This window comes from Rhea pennata, chromosome 3 (assembly GCF_028389875.1).
Source record: "Rhea pennata isolate bPtePen1 chromosome 3, bPtePen1.pri, whole genome shotgun sequence".
In the NCBI taxonomy this organism is placed as follows: Eukaryota; Metazoa; Chordata; class Aves; order Rheiformes; family Rheidae; genus Rhea; species Rhea pennata.
In genome coordinates this window covers 19,871,118-19,896,834 of record NC_084665.1, presented here as the reverse complement: position 1 = coordinate 19,896,834, position 25,717 = coordinate 19,871,118, and the positions used below count along the sequence as shown (strand labels likewise).

The 25,717-nt window shown below is 40.5% G+C and overlaps 2 protein-coding genes across 3 annotated transcripts in view; both read right to left on the bottom strand.

Moving 5' to 3' along the window:
• MSH2 (mutS homolog 2) overlaps positions 1–3,439 on the bottom strand; it is a 53,779-nt gene extending 50,340 nt beyond the window's left edge. The window contains exons 1-2 of one of the 2 annotated variants that reach the window (XM_062573553.1): positions 3,191–3,439; positions 350–504 (exon numbers count right to left, since the gene is read on the bottom strand). In XM_062573553.1, coding sequence (XP_062429537.1) covers positions 350–469 — 120 coding nt within the window. In that variant the 5' untranslated portion in view covers positions 470–504; positions 3,191–3,439. The remainder of the gene's footprint in view (positions 1–349; positions 505–3,190) is intronic. The other variant, XM_062573552.1, reaches the window with a different exon arrangement.
• A 6,590-nt stretch (positions 3,440–10,029) lies between these two features.
• On the bottom strand, positions 10,030–15,651 carry EPCAM (epithelial cell adhesion molecule). The gene is made up of 9 exons (XM_062573551.1): positions 15,585–15,651; positions 15,117–15,221; positions 14,126–14,366; positions 13,770–13,835; positions 12,986–13,049; positions 12,301–12,402; positions 11,895–12,089; positions 11,443–11,484; positions 10,030–10,776 (listed from the first exon to the last, which is right to left on the bottom strand). The coding sequence occupies exons 1-9, from the start codon at positions 15,649–15,651 to the stop codon at positions 10,735–10,737; spliced, it is 924 nt and encodes a 307-aa protein (XP_062429535.1). The 3' UTR covers positions 10,030–10,734.
• Positions 15,652–25,717: the final 10,066 nt, after the last annotated feature.

Genomic DNA, 25,717 nt, shown 5'->3' with positions numbered 1-25,717 from the left:
AAAGAAATGTATTTTTTAAAAGAACATGTGTTTCTGTGTGTGTGTGTGTGTGTGTGTATACACTTCTTTTTTCCCCTCAAAGGATGCCAGTGAGTCAAACTAAGTAATGAATATTCTGCTAGAAGAATATATATATGTCTTATTTTTTAAACATTAAGAATATACCTACCATCTACACAAACTCAACTATCTCAAGCTTCCTTAATCTCCCAATTTACAGCAAACAAAACAAGCTCCTCCTACTGTAACAGTAGAAAACATAGGGATCTGTAACAGATCACGTGATTTATCATTGCCAATGTCAGTCCCTGAAAAAAATCACTAAGACCCAAACTGAGGAAAACTGTACCTTGTATGCCAAATACCAGTCGTTTTCTTTGGTAGATTTACTCCCTGCTTTGTTCTTGTAAACTTCAACTCTGTAATGACGAACCAGCAGCAAATCTCTCACAAAAGATTCAAAGTTCATTTTACTAAGCACAACACTCTCCAGTTTCTGATTTCCTACAAAAAAAAAAGGGGGGGGAAAATAAGATATCCGGATTTTCTTTCTTTCTTTCTTTTTTTTTTTCCTTTTTTTTTTTTTTGCATGTTATTCTAATAGTGAATAAAGAAAGCATGTAAAACCCATGAAACAAGACAAAACCACAACACTCAATTAATTAACATTACGAATGAATAAAGCACGCACAATATGCAAATACAAAGCAACGTTCATTGCTCAATTCCAATTTTCACTCATTTTATACATGTGTATGTAAAAAGATAACTTCCTCTCACCCTTCCCATCTTCTTATAGCATTCTTGATTTGTTTTTTCTAATTTACCTTTCACATCTTTTAATCTAGTGAATGGTGGAAACAAACTACAGATTTTCCTTCTTGATAACCTGCTTTTTTTCCTGGATAAGCCACTTCTGTTAATGAATGCACAAAACAGCCCGTCGCTCCAAAGACTGCTAAGACACACATGCCAAGACATCTCCCTATTGCCATAGAAAATAATATATTCTGTAAACATAAACTAATCATAAGAAAGTTTACATTAAACCTAATTTAGTGAGTGCACAGTTGGGAAACTTCTTGCTTTTGCAGCTACAAAGATGGAGGCAGATGGAACAGCTAGGCAAATTTAATTTCTTACAACTGCCAAGTGGAGCAGTACCACTTCTATCTCCCTACCTCTCATACAACCTCGGGACCAACCTAACAACAGAATAAGATGATTGCATTACTAATCTACCCAGCCAAAAACGTAGGTTGTTTAATTTTCTGCCAGAGCAGTAAACGGAGTTAACTCAGAGTGGTGTCAGTCAAGTAAGAGCTGTAAGACAAAAAAAAAGTAAAGAAAGACTCAGGATAGGCATCTTCACATCTCTTTTCAGTAGCACTGTTAGTTTAGCTATCCAAGCAGGCATTCCTCACATTTAAGATTTTATGTACCCCTTTATGTACAAGATGTTAAACAGACAGTTCCTAATCCTAATAAATAACTCTGTAAGACATCATTTCAAGTAGGGTTTTTTTTAATTATTATTATTTTCTTTGCCCAGAACTCCAGTAACACATTTTTTGGAAGCAGGTAATTAAGCCCACATAAGTAGGTTCTTTTTGCCAGTGCAGAACTGTCCAATAAAATACATTTTTTCTTTTTTCAGATGTGACTAAATTATACACTACCTAGAGAAAAAGAAACAGATGTGTGATTTGAAATCCTTCCTGAAAGCAAAAACTGTAGTTTTATGCTGATTTTCAGCTGGATATTCTAGATAAGACTATAGTTTGCAGCATTTTAGCACTGGAGCTGATAATCACAGACTTACATGTGCAAAGTTATTATTTTTAAATGCAATTCAGACTCTATATCAATGCATGTGTTTCTAGTCCGGATGCTATTATTTCAAATCCTATACTTGAAACTATCAAGCTCTGCAAGTTCTTCATAAAGCTTTTTTTTTTTTTTTTTTTTAAGTTACTAGCCTATTACTTGCACTAGAAGGTGAAAAGGCATGAGAACATCATTCCCTTTCTAAAGCCAGTGCATAAGGCTTCAGTCAAATTTATTTTGCCACAAACTTTCCAGTAGTTTCTTGAGACAAGGAACAATACCAAGGTTTTCATCTTCTGAAAAAAAAAGATATTTTATCTTGATGCTCACACATCTGGTGTCTGTCAGCTCTACTCTCTCACACCAAGAGATAAATAAAAAGCAACAGGGGAAGAGAAAAAAAAGCCTTATCCATTACATAATTAAATATGCTATTCACTGCTGCAGGCCACCAAGAATCAAGCACCTGATCATGGAAACTCCACACATTTACATTCTGCCATTATTAGTCAGTCACCTACACTACAGAACTATGTAAATCTAGTCCTCAGTTATCACAGAAACGTTATGCAATCCTTTTCATAGAGATCTACCAAAGGTCTGAAAAAATGTTATTAACTGCTGTTAGTGTATGCAACAAATTTTGTTGAATTAATTATGCACATCTGATAGTCCTGCAGAGAACTTACATCAAGAAAAATACATATGCAGAGCCGAGCTTTCTGCTATAGTTACTTTTCTACTTTTGTACACCTATATCCATCACATACATCCTACTCAGAATGGCCAATAATTATCATTTCAAAGCAGTAAGAGGTTGAAAAACTAAAAGATTTGCATTCTGTATGCTTGCTTTGAAGCAGCAATGAATCACAGCAGACCTCAAAACTCAGAGACTGCTTAGCGTCTTCTCTCCTACACTTATCAGAGCAACAACAGCACAGATTACTCCAGTTACTCAGTTCACAGTGCACAGCAATCCAGTACCTCTGCGCAGTTTTAACTGCCTACAGCATAAAGAGGTGAGCACCATCTTATGCTCTCTTATCACAAAAAGGTATTTATGTTTAAAATTGACATCAAAGATACCTTATTTTAAATTAAGATGCGAACTGCAGCAAACGAACATGAGAACAGTGTACCGATCGAAGAAGCACACGGAGGCCTTCCTCCTGAGAGCACAGCAGCGCTGCACCTGCTGCCCAAAAGCAGCTCCTGACAGCGGCATCCAACGCACAGCCCCACGCCCCACACACACCCCGGCTCCCCCCTCAGCACCCACGCCACCGCCGCTCGGCCCCGGGGGCCGAACCCAAGCCACCCAGCTTACAGGGCCTGCGGGAGGGTCAGGGCCCCCGCACACCTACCGGGTGCCCCGGCCAGCTGGCGGATGACGGCGCGGGTGCGGAAGAGCTCGCGGGCGGCCAACCGCGCGTCGCCGCCGTGCACCGTGTAATAGTCGCCGCGCTCGAAGAAGCGCACAGTGGTGTCGGGCTTGTCGGGCAGCGAGAGCACGGCGCGCACGAAGCCCGCCTCGGCGCCCGCACCCTCGGGCCACACGGCCTCCCGCGGCGGCTCCACCGCCATGCTGCCGCTGCCGCTGCCGCTGCCGCCGCCGCCTACCCGCCAACGGCCGCCAACCGCCACCGCCACCGCCGCGCGCGCGCGCCACCCGCGCCCCGCCCCGCCACCGCCGCGCGAGAGCGGCGCCACCCAATCGCCGCGCGGCCGGGGCCACACGTGACGCCCGCCCCGCCCCTATAGGGCCTCTGGGGCGGCCTCCGGCGCTCTGGAGAATGTGCGGGCTGAGCCTCCTCGCGCGCCGTATGCTGCCACGGCAACGCCGTGGCGCGGGGCTCGGCGGGGGCCGGGCCGCCAGCCTCCCGCGCGGTGCAGAGATTGATCTTGGGCCAGGTTAATCATACACCAGACACGTACAGAAGCCATATGTTTGTTTTTATACACAACCCAATGACGTAAAAAAGTTAAAGGAGTTAGGCAGGGCCTAGCTACACTAAGGGGGGACAACCACGTCCCTGGGTACACAGCTCCCCTCAGAGCCGCTGTGTGCCTCTCTCCCTGCTCCCGGTTGCCAGACTCCCTCTCTTCCTCACAAAAGAGATAATTCAGGTTCAACATAAAAAAAATGAATAAGTAAAAATCTCATTTAGTATCTTCTTTGGGCAGACATAACAGATTTTCTGCGCTGTATCTTGTACAGCCTTAAAGTACCACAACTGATACAAAATTCCTCAAAACAGTCTTCTGGATTGTGAAAAGGCAGTTTTTAATCCATTTTCAATACAAGGTTGCAGTTATGCTTCATTGCTTTATTTGTTTAACTAGGACAAGCTCCAGCTTCTTTCTGAACTTTAATTAAAATAACAAAGAAAGAAGTGATATCATTCAATAATTTACAGAGTTCGCTCTTGCAATAAACCTTGCTTGTTTCCCACATAGTGTCACAAAGTGACCCTTTCATCAGAATATATTTTAGGCAGAGCAGAATTAACTCTGCTTAATTAATGGTTTAGCTCGAGACCAGATTTCTCTAAAAATGTTATGATTTCTCTTGAATTTTGAGTGTCAAGCTTGCAGTGGCGCACGATGGTGACGGGGAGCATTTCAGTTAACCATGACCCTCCTCAGCCCGCTTAGGCGGGCAAAAAGGGGCTAAAGTAGCCACCTAGGTCAAGTCTCCTCGCTTTAGAAAAGCCACCTCACATCGTTAACTTTCCACATCAGTCCCATGACACCGTACAGACAGCCTGAGCTTTTCCCTCTGCACTGCGGTTAACAGCCCCTTACAGTTTTTATCCGTTCACAAAGGTGCCTTCTTTCCACAGAAAGAAGAAACCTCAGAACTGAGCCATCGCAAAATTAATCACTTCTGCCATAAAGATGCATCATGAACAAGCTGCTGCCTGAAACACTTCCATAGTGTAACTGGGAGTCTACTCCAAACTAGCTAGAAATAAAGTCACGCTATGCCCAGAAGGCCCCAAATGGAGAGGTGGGAAGAACTGGGACCATTGGGACCCTCACCCTGAGGGCAGGCAGGACACATCCTTCCCCAAACAGCCCTGCCCCACCCCTCTGAGAGCCGGGATGGAGACACCCACCTCCTCACAGGGGTCTCTTCTAAACCCTGATGAGGAAGAAGTGAAGTATGAAGTCACCAGAGCTTCAGCAGCTTGCACTTAGAGTGAAAAAAAATCAGCCTAAATAATTAACATTTAGCAAATATATAGGTTTCAAAAAAAAAAAAAAAAAAAGAAAGAAAGGGGGAGAGAGAGAGAGAGAGAGAGAGAGAGAGAAAAGGCTCTCATAAAGTCGTACAGGTCAGGCAACATTAACCAAGAAGGGGTTGTACCCGGCCAACCCATATTAAGCTCTTTGTGAGTAGATGGATTGCTTCTCTTTGTACGTTCTCAGGACCGCAAAAAAAGCAGACTGATAAGGGAGAAGATAGGGCAAGAAATAAAAAGCGTCCTTGTACACATACTTGGGGACTAGGTGGGCTCAAGGGACCTTATTACCACCTTCAGAAGAGATAACTAACAGCCTGTAAGTTATAATTGCTGCAGGCTGAAGTGTCTCACGCTCTCTCCCTTGGGCTGGTGACGCCCTTTCTCACTCTGTTTGCTCAAGGCAGCTCCTTGAAACACACTGTCTCATCCAGAGAAGGCCCCTACCTAAATCAGCCACTAACGGCTCTTAATCCTGGTGACTACAGCCCATGAAAAACATGCATGCTGTGACACCCGATGTCTGAAATGTTGCTGGATCAAGCAACAGACCTTCCTCTGCCTTTGCCCCACGTGGTTCTTCTAGGGCAGCTCAGCGCCCAGGCTGCTCTGCACCCATGTAACTCCAAACCCAGATCGTTTCCCTGTTTCTGCCTTGGGTTGCTTCATTACATCACTGCCGATGACAGAAAACGCTTCCTGCTCTCTCTCCTGCACACCAGGAGTGATGAGAATGAGAAGAAGGGTGCACTTATTAAGCACGTGGCAGGAAGAAAATGGATGCACGCACAAGGCCTCAATTAATTTTGTTGCTGCCTTACACTTAACTAGCATACACAGGAAAGTTGAAATGTTTTTCAGTGAAGATACGACAATGGATATCCATTAACCACTCTACAAGGGGGAAAAAAGACAAAAAAGTAATTAGTATTCAAGTGTAATCAATGGCAGTTCTAATGCTTTTCACCTGGTGGGGATGTCACCAGAAAATCTCATGGCAGACTTGTGTGCATGTGTGTGCACACATATAGCAACAGAGGTTTAAGAGAATGCTGTAGTGCAAAATAAGAATAAAATAGATTATTTATTATCAAATAATATTAACAAGAGTATTTGATAGTGATAAAAAGATAAGAATAGGTGATACATGTGGGAAAACAGAAAACATTGCTGTTACTTTGTAATGGACCTTACAACTTTCTTCCATGAACTTTTTTCATGCAGACCAATTGTCAAGTGCATGCCTCTACTGTGTGGGCACCTGAATGCAAATGCATGAGGACTCTGCAACACTTTGGGGGCTTAGCAGGGGAAAAAAAAAAAAAAAAAAAAAAAAGGAACTTCTTGCATGTTGCAACAAGTTGTTGCATGCCACAACATGTTATATGCTGCCTCTGCCATTACACATCACCTACTTTTTACCTGCCACCCTCTCACTGGCGTGCAGCTGCCACTGCATGTCACTGTGAGGACAAAAGGACAAGGGAAGATTTTAGCAAAGTTTATAAAATCTTGTGGCTATGGATCCCGCTGTCCCCAACGTAAGAGCCACCCCTACAACATGCATGATTTTCTGCACGCCCGGCAATGATCTTCGTGATACTAGATCTTAGCCTCTCCTGGAGGTTGTTAGAATTCAATAAATATCAGCTGTAGAGTTAAGTCAGTGGAGCTGCTAGCATTTTTAATCTCTCCATTTTTTTTCCAGACTATTTGAAGCAGTCAGTAATCCAAAGGTACTGTATATTATGATGAACAAAGTCCAGTAGGTAAAGATATAAATAAACATGGTTCACGGTGTTGTTTGTCCTAACAAATTTGTTATATTTGTTTATGAGAACAAGCATGCTAATGTCAATAGACCCTACATATGCAATACATCATCTTTTAATTGTTTAGCTGTGGAAACTGCACTTACACGCTACTCGTGTCTTTGGGAGAAAGTTTGATGAACTTTATTGATCATGCTTTCCCAAATATGTTATCCATATATCCATATATATTCTCTTCTAAAAAAGTCTTTTGTTGTCTTGTGTGGTTCTCAGTAACTAATTTCACCTTCCATTTCAGCTTTCTGTAGAATGAGAATACTACTACTTACCTGTTTATTTCACAGGAGTATTGTAAGGAAATGAATAGCACTATTCACATAGCACTTTCAACACATAAGATACAATGCAACATTTATCATAGGAAAGAAGAGCTTGCTCTTTTTCCCAAACAGTAACTGTAACTACACATATGGATTTTATAAGAAAAAATTTTGCCCCACAAAACTCTCTTGTATATTAATTAAAACATTCTTTCAAAAATTGATTGCATAAAAATATAGTTTTCCTCGGCAATAACAATGTTAATATAGTAACACATTATGCATCTATGTTAGTGTAATAATTTATAAGGAAGTGATAGATTTGCCCATGCAAACTATTTTCTCATGTTGTACGCATGCACTAAAATAAGCATTATCATCACTGGGATTTCTGGTACAGTTTGTGTGGACATAACCTCTATCGCAAAGGTCTCATTCATTCATTCATTCATCCTCAATTTATTTAATACATTTTCAGTCTGCTCTTCTCACTTTCTGTCACAGCTGACATTATTTTACATTAAGAGAGAGGAAATATGATATTAAACTTTGTGTAGAATATTAAAGAGATTTTAAAAACATATTCCTTTGCTGAAGGAACTTAATGAATTAGACAAATGGAAACATTAAAATATTTACTTTCTCATAAATTTGATGCAATGACTACAAGTGTTTTATGAAATTCTTTTGGTTTGTTTCTTTTACAGGAAACCATTTTTTTAACCTTTATCAAGGATTTCTAAGTATTCATATAGGGAACACAATATTTTGATGTTTCATCTCTGAGTATTTTGCCATAATAATCAATTTTTGCTGGCATTTCAAAACTCCTCTGAAGAAATATGAGGAAAAAACATCATATGCATAAGCAGATGATAAATCAAATTTTATTTTATTTTTTATTATCAAGTTAGCCTTCTTAAGCTATAAAGAAATACAAAACACAGCAAAGTTGCAGGATTCCTGTGCTAGTTTCTCAACTCTTTTCCCCCTCACTCTTACATATTCCCCTACACACTTTTATTTAGCTGGACAGTTGCACAAGTGCTAAGTTTAGTAAACAGAATAAAAACAGTATAAAAGTCAACAAAATTACTTTAAAAGGGAAACTAGGGGAAAATCTATTATTGAATCAACTGTGAACAAAAGACAACAATTAGCAGAGCTGAGAAGCGTGTTTGCAGCACAGTAGCTGAGTTTAGAAAGAGACCTAATGTTCTCTCTTCAGTTGTTGAACTGTCTTCTATTTTCAGTGTAGTTTCTATAAACTTTTCTACCCCATTGGCTAGTTTCAGTCAAATTTGACAAAGATGACCAAGTAAGACTAAATTCTTGCAAATGTCTAACATGAAAAGCAGCAAGTAATCCTTTTTTTTTTTTTAAGATCTAAATGTCTTCACCTATTACGGGAAAAGGAGGGAGAACAGTCTTCAAACAGAACAGGACAACAGTAGCTTCCAGGCAGCTCAGCAGGTACATACCAGCCAGGCAGGTCAGCACATGTGTAGCCCCTGCCTAGCCCCTAGCACAGGACATCTCCTCCCACCCTGCAGGCCAAAAATTTAGGTATGAAATGGGGATCTGGGGGTGGGGAGGGAAACTCCAGTGTTACAATCTACAGAAGAAGAGAGGAGGGATAAAGGCCACCAAACTGAAGAAATGGAAGAAAGCAAAATATGGTATGCAGAAAGAATGAACAACCGGAGGAGAGAGACAAAATACCAATGGCTCAGCAGAGAAGCTCACTGAAAACTAGACTTCATTTGTTTAGCAGCTTACAGAGCTACAAGCAGTTGAGCGTATCTCAGCAGACCGCACTCATACATGCCCTAGGCAGAAGGGAGTAGCATCTGCTGGCAGAGGGGGGGGACTGTCTGGCAGAAGGTGTTACTGACAACTGTCACTAGCCTCCTGGAAAGCTGCGATGCACTCCTGTAAATTCCGTTTCAGGATTTCTGTGATTAGCAGGAACAGTAGCTTGACAGAGCAAACTTATGTGAACGTTCCCACTTCCAAAACACACTACAGCCACCTAAAAATTTGGTATAATCTGGAGGCTGCAGGAGCTCTGTGCACATGCCAACATCACAGCACTAGATTCTAGGTGACCTAAAGACACGATGTTGCCTGCCAAGAACAAGTCCACATTTCAACATCTAACACATCAATGCACATAGGCCTGATAGCTTCCACCCTGGTCAAAGGCAGAAAGAACACTCAGGGCCTGTGACAGCAGAAGCATGTTCAGGAGTCTAGAAACTTTAGTAACTTTTCAGGAGGCTTACGCAAACTCTCTAATGGGGTATGTGACACATTTAATTTTATGAGCACAGTACATATGATATGCTACTATGTGGATATGCTACTTTTCCTGTTTCAGGGAGGGTGAACAAACAAAACACTCTGCATTAGTAATAAGATTTGCCATTCAGTTCCTTATCTTGTATCTCATTATTGCATTGGCAACAGCAGTTAGTCTTTCCTTTGTAAATCAGATATGCTGGACAGACTAGACATGTTTACTTGCTAGCTAATATATACACTGCATAGATTACTGGCTGCCAAAGGAAGCTTAAAAAACACTCTGGAAGAGAGCTATTGCTTTCTAGTGAAAGGTAGAGACAGTGCAAGTTTGGTCAGCCTCCAGGACAGTCAACAGGAGTAACAGCAGAAACTTTGCAATTGATAGCTATGCAAATCATGGCAATAGTGCAACAGCTCTTCCCCAGCAGTGTAATTTGATTTTGAGTCTTCCAACTGCCTACCCCACCAGAGATGTTTTGGTTAGTCTTAATTATAAATACATATGTAGCATTCCTGAAATTGTTACATGCACAGCATTTTTATTTTACACATATATAATATAAACAATCCATTTTATCATTTTTACTCCTGTCACACATTAAAAATGGGATATGAGATAAAGCACACTTCACAACTTCAGGAGAAGTCAGACTGCAGAGAGAGAAGACGTCCAATACAAACTGCTCCTTACTCGGATTTCTAGGCTATAATCTTCACTGATGGTAAGGCTGCTGAACTTTAAGTATCACAGTTGATCAGGTATCATCAAAACAATGCAGTAGAAGAATTAAAAGCCTGTTTCAATGTTTTATTAATTCAAGTCATAAAAAAGTTACAGCAAGTTCAAATATGTACAAACAGCCATAAAAACAAAGCCATGTTCAATTATACATGAGCCAGGCAAATGGTCCTGTTATGACACAGCTACAAAAATCAGAATGTTTTCAAGAAAATTCCCACAGGGTTACACATTTAACCATGTACGTTCCAAAATCCTAGTAACAGCAGTTGTCAAACTTGTTTTATCATCATCATAAAATCATGGATAGTTAAGTCTGACTTGAGCAAAACGAGGCTTTTAAAATTCAACTGTCGAACAAATAGCAATAGTAGGATGGTTGCCAGCTTAGGCTTCGTTAGAGTTTTAACGATCATTAAGTGAACACATTCCCTTTTCTTACAGGGGTCCTTTAAGAATTAAGATCCATGCCTCCAGTATTTCTCGTCTTCTTGTTCAAATCTTGGTGTCTTCAGTTAATGCAGTTATGCATTCAATCCTCTATGCATTTCATTCATTTCCTTTACCTGGGGAGAGGTAACAGGAAGATCAGTATTACCGCTATTCCTTAACATAACATCTCGAAGGTTGATATAGCTTAATACTCCAGATTTTCATTAGCAAAAGGGATTTGAGGAAATACACTTAACAGAAGTAAATATGCCAAGATCAACATTAATACTTCAGCTTTTTACAGAACACTGGGTACTGCACAGGGAGCAGACGGCACTGTTCAGTTACAGCACTCCTTGGATTCCTTTACAAATGGTCCACACTCAGGGCCAAATGCAGTATGCTAGTGCCATTTGTTACTAGTTCATTAGTAAGCAGCTCTTCAAAAGAAACTGCAGGCTCAGTGGAAATATTCTCTCAAATAGAGCTCTTCATGATTAAATAAGACTATCGGATAGCATTTCCCAAGGACTTCATTGTCTATTAAAACGAGTATAACAGTAGTTAGCTTTTGCCCTCCCTCCCAAAACAGGGAAATCCATGTTGCCAGTGATCTTTGAAACTACTGCAGAGCAAACATGGTTAACTGCAGAGATGAAAACTAGCTATAGAGTATTTTGACACTACCTGAACGCATCTGCAGCATCCAAAGCAAGCTGTTAACCTACACTGAACCTAGTTAGGAATACCAGGATTCTAGCCAAAAAGTCTCCCCAATTTCTCTATGCCACATAGTTTACCTCTGCTTTCACGTACTTCCCTTTCCTTCGTCTTGTACAGACCTGTAAAAGAAAGTAATTGTAAGGGTCAAGTCTTCACTTAAAATTGCAACCAGATGTAAATTACACTTAAACCTCCAAAATGAAAACTGTCCCTTTCCCATCCTTCTAAGGGGCAGAAGAGGAAAGGTTGTTTCTTGAGATCAGGAGGTCAGACAGGTACCCTGTGTCTCAATAAATACTTTGCTTGCAGTGCAACACTTCTGCCATAATCTGAAAGAGTGACAGTGTGTCCATCACCTCTTTCCCATACTCCAGTCCCAGAAAAAGCAACATAAGAACTAGTTGGAGATTTCAGAGTAAGTAATTTTCAGAGGAAGACTGATCCTATTCAAGGCCCATTACTCTGGTATGTTAGTTTTTCCCAGATGCTACTGTTATCCATTCCATTTGGTAGCTTTGTTAGAACTTACCAGTACAACAATTCCAGCAACTATTGCTAGTATTACTACTACAATGACAGCAATAACACCAGGAGTCAGTGACTTCATGGAGAACTCTGGTGCTACTTCATCTACATAGTAAACCACTGTCTTCTCAAAACGCAGCATTTCATTATCAATACTGATGTTTAATCTGTCATTGTGAAAGATGGAGTCACCTTTTACCTAAGAACAGATACAAAGATTTGCTAGTCACCTTGCAACAGACATCATCCAGACACTGCAATAATTTGTTTTAGCCAGTGCACACACACGTAAAAACTTACACACACACACACACACCCCAAAATAACCCATACCACATATACGACACACACTGCATGTAATTCAATATACATATTTAATCTTTGGCTGACTTGACCCATGATGCACTCACATCTTTTTCAAAGTAGTAAGCCACATCAGCTATATCCACATCTCCAGGAGATTTGCCTGAGGTATTTTGCTTCAGATCAACAGTAATGTAAGGGTTTTCATACTGCAAAAAGAAAGCATAGTATTAGAAAGGTGCTAGTTTAGATTAGATCTGACTATCAAATACACAACAGAATACTATGATCCAACTTGTGAAGTCGCATTTTGAATCAAACTTATGGTTCTTGCTCTCAAAGTGTTTGCAGTATGATTCAAAATTTTTTTTAGAACTGGAGCAAAGATGGAAATCATTAAAAGACTAGAAGTGACATGCATTTTCCTAGTATCTCAGACACAGCTATTTGCTAGCTGCTCAACGTGGTATTACTTGGAAGCGTTACTACAAAAGGTGAGCAGACAGCTCTAAGACTTTCTTTCAAGAACACACCACCCAGAGAGTAGAGGACAAGCAGAAGACAGGACGACTTCCTCTTGTACATTGTAAAGCTATTTATAGGTTCTCTGCTTTAAGAGATGTATTCCATACACTTAAGTTTTAAGTGACACTTTTGAGCGCACATGCCCAGCCACACTCTACTCATGCTCTAGTCCTGCTGTACTGCATTTGACAGACCAGACTGGAATTTGTAGTTATTCACAACAGAGAATGAAGTTCTCCCATTTTAGCAGAATTATGTGCCTCTTACCACAATATCACCTATATAGCGTCCATCCAACATGTAACGACTGGTAATTGTTTCCACAAGGGCTCTACAAAAATATTAAAGTCACAACTGTCAAGAGCAGAATCCTATTTTACACACCTATTTTCAGGTGTATGAACAACCAGTATAATTAATTCCTTCTATAACCTCTCATTATTAAATAATACCAGAGCTCTATCAGCTCCTAATAGTGAAGTTGTATTTATTGAATAGAATTCCTGAGTTTTGGATAGCAAAAAAGTTTAAACAGTTTTGAGAGTTCACAAGGAGGAGCTACACAGTAGCAGCTTTTGTTCAAGAGGAAAAAAAAGAAGAAAAAACAACCCTCATAGAACAAGAAAAATGCGCTTGTAGCTATGACCTCTGACAAAGAAAGAGGATTTTATTTTATAGCCAAAAAATAGCTTAACTATTTTTTTCTCCTCTTGCTTCTTTATTCAGACCTGCACAGCTCCCCCCAGTCCCAATCAGTTTACTTTTTTGGTAGTTTCACATTATTACCTTCCCATTTCCCTCAACATCCGGAACTCACCAGCAGTCAACGTAGCAATAAATCAATTGTAATAGAAATTAATCTCCTTAGTTAAAATTTATTTCCAATCAAAATTTAAACAAGTTCTAGAAAGGACTGTATGCTATTTCTACAGTGTTCAGCAAATGAGTTACAGGTCTAGCCACACATTTTTATGCTTGTCTACAAATAAACAAGACATCTAGTAGAAAGTGTACATGTTTTCATAACATCTTACTGATGATCACCACCTACTTCTTTAAAGACTCCGTGTTCAGAGGAGCTTTTCTCTCACCATGTTTCATTTCAATGATGATCCACCTGAAGCAAGAGACAAGTACAGTAAATAGTCTTGAGAGGGTGTGCATGTAACATATTGCATACTAAACTTCTAAGACTGGTGCAAAGTATGCAAAAACAAAGCAGTGAGAAAAACAAACAAACAAAGTCTCATTGTTACTAGAAGAAAAAAAAATCCAGTAGAAGAGAATTTATTGCTCCATGTTCATTCAGGCCCAGTGTTATTCATGCAGGTACATTCTCTGTAATGCTGAACTTAACACAGGAATGCTCTTACATCATAGCACACCCTAACCTGTTGAAAGACTTACGTTGTTCTGACTAGCTGGTTGCATTTCAAGTTAGTGTCATGTTTGTCAGTTCTTCTAACACCAGCTGTATTCACACACCAGCAGGAGGTTCCATTGCATTGCTTTGCCTTGAACATGCCATTATTTTCACAGTCAGGATCATAAAGGCCATCAGTATCTTCAAACGCCTCTTTCGGTTTCTCACGACGACCTGCTTTTGAACCTGTCATTTCTGCTTTCATCAACAGGCATTTTGAAGTCACTAGAAATAAAATAATAATAGTAATAATTAGAAAGTCATGTTATACTTTAGATCATTTCAAAACAGGTTCTAGTTGAGTATGTAAAAAGTGCAAGATTAGGTCAAAAGCAACATTTTAAGCCGTTACAGGGAAGAGCAGGTGCCTATCCAAAATGTAGGTGTGCACTAAGTCAATATGGTTGGGATAAGCCAGCTTCTGAAGCCAAATATAAAAGAAGTCATGTGTTCAGTACCACATCCAGCCACCTTCAATTCCTTTCACCCAGAGGACCATTTAGGGCTTAGCTGAGCTTGCAGTAAGAGTCAGGTTTCGATGCAAGGCTTTCAACTCTAGATCTGAAGGAGGCAAGTCTTTCCAAGCAGGCTAGGAACCAGTCTTTGGGAAATCCTTGTCATTGGATAGGGACTAAACATTAAGGATGATGGGAGGCCGCCTCCGTATGGCCAAACACGCACATTTACAGAAGTTGCTCAGTACGGATTATAAACCCTTATCTACCATTATCAGTCGACCTCGAACACCAGGAAGAGGCTTTCCTTTCCCTTCCCAAACTACCTTTTTTTTTTTGTCAGGAGCTCATTGTGCTTTTTTTTTTTTTTTTTTTTTTTTTAAACACAGTCGGCTTTCGTGGACACCATTTAGCACCCCTGAACATACGAGAAAGCATTGCCAATGCCCCAACAGCAACAAAACAATTTTAAAAAGACAAAAAAAAAGACAAAAAAGACCCCCCCCCCTCCGAAACTTACGTGTGTCACATTCTACAGTTACACGGGACCCGATGGACTCACACCGGCAAATGCCTTCCGTCTTCACACAGTTGGTGACACGCTTGTTTTTTGTGCAAACGCACCCTGCAGGAGAAGCAAAGTCGTGAATCCCGGTGCCCCGGAGGGCCCCCCAGGGGTTAGGGTTGGGGGCCCCGAGCGGGTCGGGGGGGGAAAAAGGCCCCCTCGCAGCGCCCCGCCGCCTTCCCTCGGGGCCGCCGCAAAGCGGCCGAGCGCCCCCCACCCCCCGCCGCCGCCTTCCCGCCGCGGGAAGCCTCTTCTCCCCTCCCCTCCCCCCGCGCTCCGCGCCCCCGCGTACAGGGGGCGCCATTTTGTGGCGCCGCCAGAGGCAGCGCGCAGCGAGGCGGTGGGACGGCCCGGCGGGGCAGCCCGGGGCGGCGAGCGCGGCGCGAGGGGAAGGAAAGGGGAAGGGGAGATGCGGGCTCTCACCCTCCTGCGCCCAGCAGGCGGTGGCGCAGAACAGCAGCAGGAGCGCAGCCCCGCGCAGCGGGAGCATGGCTTCGGCCGGCGGCGGGGCGCGGAGAGGCCGGGCGGCGGGCGGCAGCGGGGGATCCGCCGAGGCGCGGGCCGGAGAGAAGGAGCGAGCGAGCGGTGCGTACGCGGCGCGGCGCCGGTGTGAGCCGCCCGACAGGTTCCGCAGGTGCTGGCCGCGCCGCGCCCTCCGGCTCCGGTTACACCTGCGGCGCGCGGGGGGAACGGCCGCGGCGGCTCCGCCTCCGCCTCGCGGCGGCTCCGCGCTGCCCGCCCGCCCGTCTCACCTGGGCGAAACTGGACGGGGCGGACCCGCTCTCACTTCCCTGCCCTGCCCCTAGCCACATTTGGGCTTTCCGGAGGAGCTGGGGCGGGGGCAATGGGAGAGGCGACGCGGGGGCGGCGGGGTGATAGTGGCGGCTCGTCAGCGGGGGAGGGGGCGGCCGGGGCGGCCTCCGCGGGCCGCTCGCGCAGCCCGTTTGGAGCCAGCCGAGGGCTAATGGGTCATAAACGGCGGCAAGCGCCCGAGCATTAGACCTGTGCGAGTCCAACGGCCTCTTTAGAACTACCCCGAAAACGTTTATCTCTTAAAATATTGCTGTAATAAATAATTACCGATAATCCCTCGGTAAACTCAAGGGGGGAAAAACACAACTCCTACATGCTATTCCCTACAGATATTCCTGCCAGCACTTCTATTTATTTATTTTTCAGAATCCTACAGCAAAATGTGACGCTAGGTAACTCCATGTTAGGACTACTCTGAAGGGAATCGCTTCAGGCGCTGAAGGATCCGCACCTCCTCCTCCAGAAAATGCACTCTTCACTGCTTCACCTCAGGACAAGGTGGCCTTATGGAAACTTATAAAATGAGGCAGTGCCAAAGCCCTGCCAAGGTTGCGGAGGAGGAAATGCAGCAGCGCCTGCTTCTGTGTTCAAAATGGCTTCCCAAAGTGCACAGGCGATGCCAAAACATAAAACAAAGGATAGGCTAAGGTACATTGAAATTATTTTCTGAAACTGTTCTTGATTTTTTGTGTGTGTGTTTACTGGCAGAATAAAAATAAGAAAAACACACAGCACTTCCTGAATTATTAATGATATGTTTGTGTCATTGAAAAACAAGTTCTTTTAGGCAAGGGGAAAACCAGAATGACATCCCTCTAAGATTGTTCCTATGCTTATGTGAAATAAACGATGTTTCCAAAGTAAGCACTAACTTTCTCTTACCAGTGGTTATATTAACTATACAATAAAAATACATCGCCTCTCCTTGTATACACAGAGGTCAGTTAAGGAAACTTCATACAAAGCTTTCACATGTGCAGGTTAGTGATCTTTGCAGGTTTGTCCGTTTGTGCCACTGTGTGGCATCTTCATTTTAGCATCGAATGTTTTCTACAATGCCCTTGCAAAGTCAAGGGAGGGCTGTCTCTGATGGGTCAGGATTAACAGACTGTTCTTATGTCCCTCCTATAGTACACTGTAGGTTAGACTTGTGCAGCACTTACCTTCTTGATACCTCGTGCAGTTTTGAGTGGCTTATTAATGCCCCTTTGGTCTAGTTTGCAAAGACTGTCAAATAAGCAGCCTAAGTTTACTTGGCTTAATGAGTTAACTTGGAAGGACCTTAAAGACTCTGATACGGACTTCTCACATTATTGCTGTCAAATGTCAAATCATTCTTTGTAAAGATGAATGGAATCAATAGCCTCAGAAACGTTTACCTGTTGTAAAGCTTATTTTCTAGGTGTATGTATTGGTCTATGCAAGGTGAGAAGAGTTACCCCATTCATTTATCAAATTGCTACACTGAGCTAGGTAAGCCTTGAAAACAAAAAAATTATTTATGACAGCCTTTTGTCTTTGTGTTTCTTTAAATATTTTACATTTACAAAAACAGGACAGGATGACTACATATAGTTCTCCTGGCAATCTTCTGGGCCATATTCTGCATAGATAAACTTATGTGCTAATAATAAAAAGTTTTACACTGCAGTGGTGTAATGTTTACCAACCATAGTGGCTACTACAGGTAGTAGTTCTTCCATTTCCTCCAAATATCAGACAAGCCTTTGTTATTACTATGAAAAAATAACCTAAAACTTTGAAGTCTAAGAGTTCAATGGACAGGATATTTGCATGTTGAAGAAACATGTTATAATGTATTTTGGTCTTTTAGTATGACACCTAAGATGTTCCTTGAAATGCTAGTTACCAGCTGTAGAAAGCCCTACCGTAACTGCAGTGCAAAGCTAGGTGCAACATGCTGCTTTTTGAAATACAGCATTTAATTTGTCTTCAATTTACAGGAGCTAATGCAGAGCATACATACATTTCCTTAGCTTTCTAAATCGAAAGAAAATCTGTTTATACATATGAACTTTGCTCACTATTATAGGAATGGAAATAGTCACTCTACATGATGTCATTCCCCAGAACAGTAATAGAAATTAGGGTCCATTCTCAATGGCATTAACTTCACCATCTTTCCAGGTTATTTTGAGGGAAACTTTTCTAAAAAATCATAGCCACTGCAGCAGATATCCGCTTAAAAGAATAAAAGGGCCCAAGCATTGAAGTTAACTTCATTACACAGATACCCCAGTGTCTAGGGGGTTGAGGAGTAATGGCTTTTTTGTTCCTTCTACAGTGATAAAAACGCCTTTCTTCTGGAAATACATGACTTTACATGACTTTACTTAACTATAATTTAACTTTCCCCAGTCTACAGCTCTAAAGGCAAGGCTTTGCTTACTGGTTGTAATAGGAAAAAGTTTATCAACTCTTGGAGATATGTCCTATTATCAAATAAATGAATGCTGATTAGACAGTACAATGTAGGCCAGTTGTGGTTTGCAGTTCAGATAATGTGTTCATAACATTTATTATTTATGAACTTTATCATACAGCAACAAAAATAATAAAGAAGTGTAAATCACCAGCCTGTATGGCATATGGAAAATTGAGAATGCTCATATCATCACTTTTTGAACTTTCACACTCTAATTTACATGCACTCCAGATCTATTTAGAGATTGAAGTTCAGTTCACTAAAGTATTAATTCTAGAGCCACTGAGGTCAGTGGGACATTTTAATTGACTTCAGCAGATTGGACTGGTGGCGGATCAGATCTAAGGAGGTATATCCAGCTCTTTCAGAAGTCATTAAGAGCATTGGTATGATAATGGAATCTGGCCTGGGGCTTTAGAAGGTAATTTCCAAGTGTTCAATGGAACTGGGTAAATGGGCTTGTGATACTACACAGGGACAGAAAAAGGACAAAACCGACTTTCAGGTAAAGTTGCAGGAGAGTATGAGTCATCCCTTAAGTATCAGGAAATGATGCTAGGTGGGGCTGTTGCATGCACAGATTGAATAGATGAGCAGAGGGAGTGTGATTAGTTCAGCTGGAGAACTGGCAATCCAACTTCGAGATTTTTCACAGGCTCCAAACTTGATCAATTTTAGGACTACTCTTTTAAAGATAATCAAAGGCTCATCCCTAAAAATGCTATGTATTATGCCCAATTTCAAAACAATAGTACTAATGTTTTCCCACAAAATTAATAATTTTTGAAAATTCATGATGATTTATAAGAGGTTGATGTGGTAGAAGTTATAAACAAGCAGAAATAGTCTTGTGCTCAGAGGTGTCAAAAAGTTGTGTCAGTAGACATTATATACATATATATGTATATATAGTCTGTATTACAGATGAACTCAGGAACTTCATTAGATTTTCAACTTTTATTGCTGACTATGTATCTTCCACAAAGAAAGCTTTGAAAGGATCGTACCGAGAGGGCAATACTGAGAAATTATACATAGATTCTTGTCCTCGATGGGTTTCTGAAAATTTCATACCTTCATAAATCAAGGCATGTTGCTACTAAAAGAACTGTAGTAATGCTGACACTTCAGCATCTTTTTCTGCAATTTGGAAAACATGACATAAACAGGTAAGTACTATTATCCCTATTTGAATAATCAGGAGCATAGAGAGCTTAAATGTTTTGGCCCTACAAAGCTGCCCAAATATACAGCTAATAAGGAAATAACTGAGCAATCATGTCTTTTTGCTATACTATGTATGAACAGTGTAAAAAGATACTTTACATGTTTTGTTTATTATTAGTCTGTTTCTAGATCTCTTTTTTTCTTTGAATAACAACATGTTTTGTTAAAGAGGTAACTGTCTGTTTTGCTGAAACTGGCAACACACTGGAGATGGAAATTAGCTCAGTGCTTGTGAGCTTGTCCTCTGCTTAGCCCACAGTTGCTTCCTTCTCCACTGAGTTGGACTCCTCTGGCTGCAAGTAAGAGTATCTACTAATAAGAGGTAGATGACTGCTCGTTCAAAGGTTCATAAAACTAGACAGGGTGTAGCCACAGAAGAGAAACGCTCATGCAATTAATGTGTGTTATGTTTGCATCTCTGAGGATTATAGAAACCAACCTGATACTTTGCCATATCCTAACTTCTCTGCCAGGCTTAGTCTCAGCTCCTTTGGGTGGGTTGCTAGCTGGCTGTCACCTTTGTCTTTATTTACATGAAAATGTCTTCATCCCTCTTTCACCTACAGCCTTTCTTAGCACATCTACTGTCAGCATTTAAAACTGCTTAAAATGTATAGTATGAACTGTTTTTTTTTTTTTTTTTTTTTTTTTTTAAAGCCTCCATCCAACCATCCAAACTACTTCATAGCAGAGAGGCAAGGACATTAATTTCATACTGTGCCCAATCCTTCAGAACACTGACTGATTTAGTGTGTTGTGAAAAAGGCTATGAGGAAAACACAAGAACTCTAGTTGTAGTAAGAGAAGCTCCAATTATACTAAAATGTTTCAATTCTGACTTGTAGTTTAAAGCACTTTTCTGTCCTTTACTCTGTGAAGGAAGATACAGATGGACCTTTGTCAAAACACTTGTTAAAAACTGTTTGAGAGAACCCTAAATAGTTTTTTAAACAGATTTTATAGCATTACAGCATCTCCATGCTGTAGGCAGGACCAAAGCAGATGGATATACAGTTTGTCCTATTTCTGAGTATGGTGTCATCAAAAGGCACATGCAGTACCTTTCTCACTGCTGGGAGATATCTCTCATTACATTTGTTTTGTATAAAAAACTAGGTATAAGGCAAGCTTTGGTGTCCACAAAAATAACCTAGGACAGAGTTACGCCCAACAGTAAGCCAAAGAAATTCACTCCTCATTGAAAACAGGGACACAGAGCACACACAGACAGTTGCTGTGGAGCAGCTAACACACTATAAATCCCCACCCAGTCTTGCATCATTGCAACTTGTATGTGTAGCCATACCCAAAGCAAAGGTTAATAAATATAGCAATGAGATGAGCCAGCAATCTAATTCCACAAACTAGGATAAGAACAAAACAGATAGAAGAGAGTCATGTTAAAAGACATAGATGTTCCACAGGCCAGAAAATGCTTTTTTCCCCCTTCACTGAAATACCCTGATTTCACGTTGTAACCACTGTCCTAGCTCACAGGTTTCCCTTCCCTTTTCAGACATTGGTAACGGCTGTTACCAAAGTTCATCTAAGTCTCTTTGCACTTTAATTTACAGCCCTTATACTAGTCATTTTATTGCTTCAGTTGCTGAGTGAGAAAGCTTTTACAGCTTGTGACTACTGAACGAGGAGAAACAAGAAAGCTTTCTGACTTTTTGTGGAGTAGTTGCAGAGCCTGTTGCTTCTTGAAAGGGGAATTCAATGTTTAACGAACTCTGGGAAGTCTGATTTAACTGTGTGGGCCTTGGGAGTTAAAAAGATTCCAGAAGTGAAAAAGATTCCAGACTGCTCACATTTTGACTTGGCTGGTTTTAGTCTAAAAGGGTCCATATGAGTCCTGCCTGCATACCTCTGAACATCAGGCTGTTCAGTTTTTCATAGCATGAGGGGATAGGAACCAAAATATTTGCATACAGAAATATTTTTTTCCTGACTTCAGAAACTATAGCTACATTACTGTTGATCAATTCTTTCATGAGATAGGTCTTCTGAATGCTGTGCCATCAAAATAAGGCTCTTGACAACAGAGAAATTATACCATCTTAATTACTACTATTATTTCATATTTCAGGGGTTATGGTCACAGACAAGCATTCTATTGTGTTTGCCAGTATAACAGAGGAAAAATAGGTGGCCTGTGCTTTAAAGTTTAGGATCGAAATTACACAATCATTAAACTGAGAGGTAAATCTAAACTTCAGAATTGGAAAATGAGATGAGAAAATTTTGATGAAATTTACACATTTAACCCAATTATACAATTATAAGCCATCTAGCCAAAGCCTGAAGGCTTTATCCACTCAGTCATCTATTAACGTAAGAAATGATGCACTCACCTTCACAATTAACTTATATTATTTTGAAAGCATATATATATATGCGTATATATATTAAAATCAGTAAGAATATACATGTGTTGTTATTCACTAAATTTGAATGGAATATTTTCAGCTGATGTCATTTAATTTTATTTAAGTAAAACTTCTTTAAGTTTTATAGTTTCAAAAATCTTCCTGGTGAAAATGTAACTGAAGTCTAGAGCTTTCTAGTCATTTCTGAGAGGAAAGCAGGGAAAACTTCCAAGCTGAAGAGCTCACATTTTCCAATCCAAATCTAAGTACGTTGCACATGTGCAATACACTGGGAGCTCCTGGGCACAGCCACTCCTTGCTCGTGCACCTGTGCCTCAGGAAGCCTGGTGCTCTCAGCAGCTGAAACAAATGGCTCCAGGGTCATTGTGGTATAGAGGAACCTGCTTTATTAGTGCTCTTTGCACAAGACAGTTTGAAGACTGTTTGAACTGCATGGGTACAACTGGATAACAAATAACTACACTTATTAAATACTCACAAATATGCAATGTAAAATTTTCAGTGGCTTTTAAAAGTCTGAATATGGTGTGTGACAGCAGAGAGTTCAAAAATCACGTAAAGGGGTATTGTGCTCTTCATCTCCTGTCCCTTTAATGCAAAATACTCACCTCAGAGTTTTAAGACACTATTATTGAGAGATACAACATTAGTTCATCAATGGCATTTTTGCGACAGTATGGTGAGGAGCTAATATGTAATCTATCTCACCTATCTATTTTGACAAAAGGATGTCTTCAAGTAAGACCATTTCATTTACAACCAGCACAAAAATGCCAGTCCTTAAAAATAATTCTTCAATGCTTCCACTGTTTGTTTTGAATTAAATTCACACAGAATATTTCAGTCCATTTACAGCAGAAATGAACAGCAAGCTCAAACTTAAGTCCTCAATATTGTATGTAGATTTGCTGCCACACAGCATTTGGCTGTTCTGAAGTGTGCATAAGCAGCATGTTTAGGCATGTACTGTGATTGCTGGTGACACTGATATTCTTTTACCACATGCTATACTAGTCTAACAGTACATTACCTGGTCACTGCATAATTTCCAAATGATATTTTATATGATTTCTGAATTTCTCAGTACCTGAGACTAGCCACAGCTACATGGACTTAGGTATCAGAAAAGACTTCTTTTCAGTTTTGTTTACTTGAAAAGAACTTCTAAACAAATAATTTCCACATGCATTCATCCATCATAATGACAGATTATTAAGTGGCATTAGACCATTTTTAGTTTTAATCATACTGTAACATTTGTCAGTTGCAAAGATATAGCTGTAAAGCTCCTTCTCAGTGTCCTTACTTGCTACTTCAAGTAGCAAACAGGTAAGCTATACTTGGACTGTTGTGCTTAGTCCTAGCCCAGGTACCACAATGCTTCAACAGTCTGTTTCACAAAACTCAGCTCAATCCTTATTCTTCCTTCTCACATGAAAGTAGTATGAACCTGAACCCACATCTATCACCAGTAATCAGTGCATTGTACCCCTTGTTATGAAAGTGTTATTGCTTGTCCAAAGTTTGCTTTTTACCTGAAAGCTTCAATTTAATTATTTATCTTTAGGAATCAAGCTGTCATCTTGCGTGTGCTCTGTCTAGAACATACTCGAATGGGAGGCTGGTTTCCCCACAGCAAGGTCAACAGTACTGTTTACAAGGAACAGATCTATTTTTCCTCTTTACATCTTTCAATACTTCCCTTTTCACACTTTACAATAGGTCAGAAGAGTCTATCATCTGAAAAAAAATATTTTGAACAATGGTTCATATTTAAAGAAGTCAGTGTTTCTTCTTCATGCCTTCCTTTGAAAAGTAGTATCTGGTGCTCTTCCAATGCTACTTTATCTTTCTCAAAGGAAAAAAAAAAACTTCACTGGAAAGGACAGACATAAAAGCTTTCCTACCTTACAAATGTTAAAAGAAAGAAAAAAAAAAGGTATTTTTCCTTCAGTCAGGCTTCTGAATCTATATGTAAACAACTCAGTAACTGAAAAAAAAAATAGGATTGTCTGTTCATTTAGAAGAAAAAAATGCTTTGAACCTGCCCCTTTTGGACCTAGCTACTGTATTTAAACAACTCGGTTCCATAATATTTGTGGGAAAAGAAACCTTGCAAAAAGCAAGATATAAGAATTCAAAACCAAGTCTTACTGGTTATATTAGAAAAGCAGTTCACACTGTGATATCATACACGTGAAAATGAGCTAAACTGATTTACCTGGACAACATAAAGCAGTGCTAAATCCATTATATGAAATCAGACAAATGATTTCCATTTAAATTGCTTGTAGTGAAGCAGTGCCCCCTGATGTCCAGTGAGTTACTCAGAGAAGTAAAATTACATTCTAGGTATTATTGGAAGAATTGAAAAAGCATTTAAAAAACTGTAATTAATATAGTATAGATTTTTCCTTTAGGACTCGATACCTTTCCACGTTGATGTTTTTCCTCTTGAATCCTTCAGTCATCCCTCTCTCGACAATCCCACCTCAGTCTGTAGAGTCCCACAAGATAAGAAAGGTAAAATTGCAGACTTTCTCACACCTTTACGATTTGTTCAAGAGTCTGGGCCAGTGTTACGCAGCTGGGCTCTGCGTCAGAGCTCAGTCCCAGGTCCTGGGGTCCAGGCACAGGTGCAGCAGGGGTTGCCAAGAGCAGATCACAGTATCTGTTGAATAGCTTGATTGTTAACAGACCTGAGCAAGTGGAAAAACAAACAAACAAACAAACCCCTTTAATACTTTGTTGCAGAATCACTAGCTCCCCCAAAAATCCATTCTAGAAAGGAAAAAGCTCCAAAGAAATAGAACCCCAAAACATTCAAACTTTGCAAACTCCCTTATATTGATAAGGTAAAGGATACAATCTGAAGATGAAAAATACAAGAATGCAAACACTTCAGAGTTATCATAGCACTTCCACATTTTCCAGTATCGCAAAAAAAAAAAAAAAAAAAAAAAAGACTGAAGCTAGCTTCCTAAATTGTATGGTTTATTACAGAAGTTTTTATAACTTTTCTTCAGTTTCCACAGTTGCCAAGTGAATGGCAACTAACTGAAAAGTATTTTTAGGGCCTTAGATGAATAGTGTTATGCACAAAGGGCAGCATGCACATATCGTAAATTCTGGGGAGAAAAATAGAAAAATCAACTTGACGCAGGTGGACCCAACTTGTAAAAACCCATGTTTTTGAAGAGAGAACCTCAGTGGAACAGACTTCTCTCTGATTTATTTATCTGCTCCCTGCTGCCAGGTCTCTTGCTTTGGGCATATTCTCCACAGAGATGGTGTTAGTTCATACTTACTGTTTGATACATTCTCTCCCCCTCTGGAGTACAGGATCAGAAAGTTGATATGACCTTTCCCAAATATAATCACTAGCTTGGAGCATCTAAACATACATATCTAGTGAAGTGTTAATAAAAGATGAAGGAATAGTAAAGAGACCTGTCCTGTCATTACCATAGCAAATGAGACCCATTGCCCTTTAATTGGCCTGTCTAGGAGGAAGCAATGAAACTGGATGTATTTCTTGCCATCTTCAAGACAACAGTGAGATTTCACATGGAATCTTACCTGTTGGGAAAATTTTTCATTCTTTTTATTACATTTCAATAGGCTGCATTAGGCTAATTGCACAGTATTACATGTAAGTGCTTGCTTGCCTGGAAAAGTAA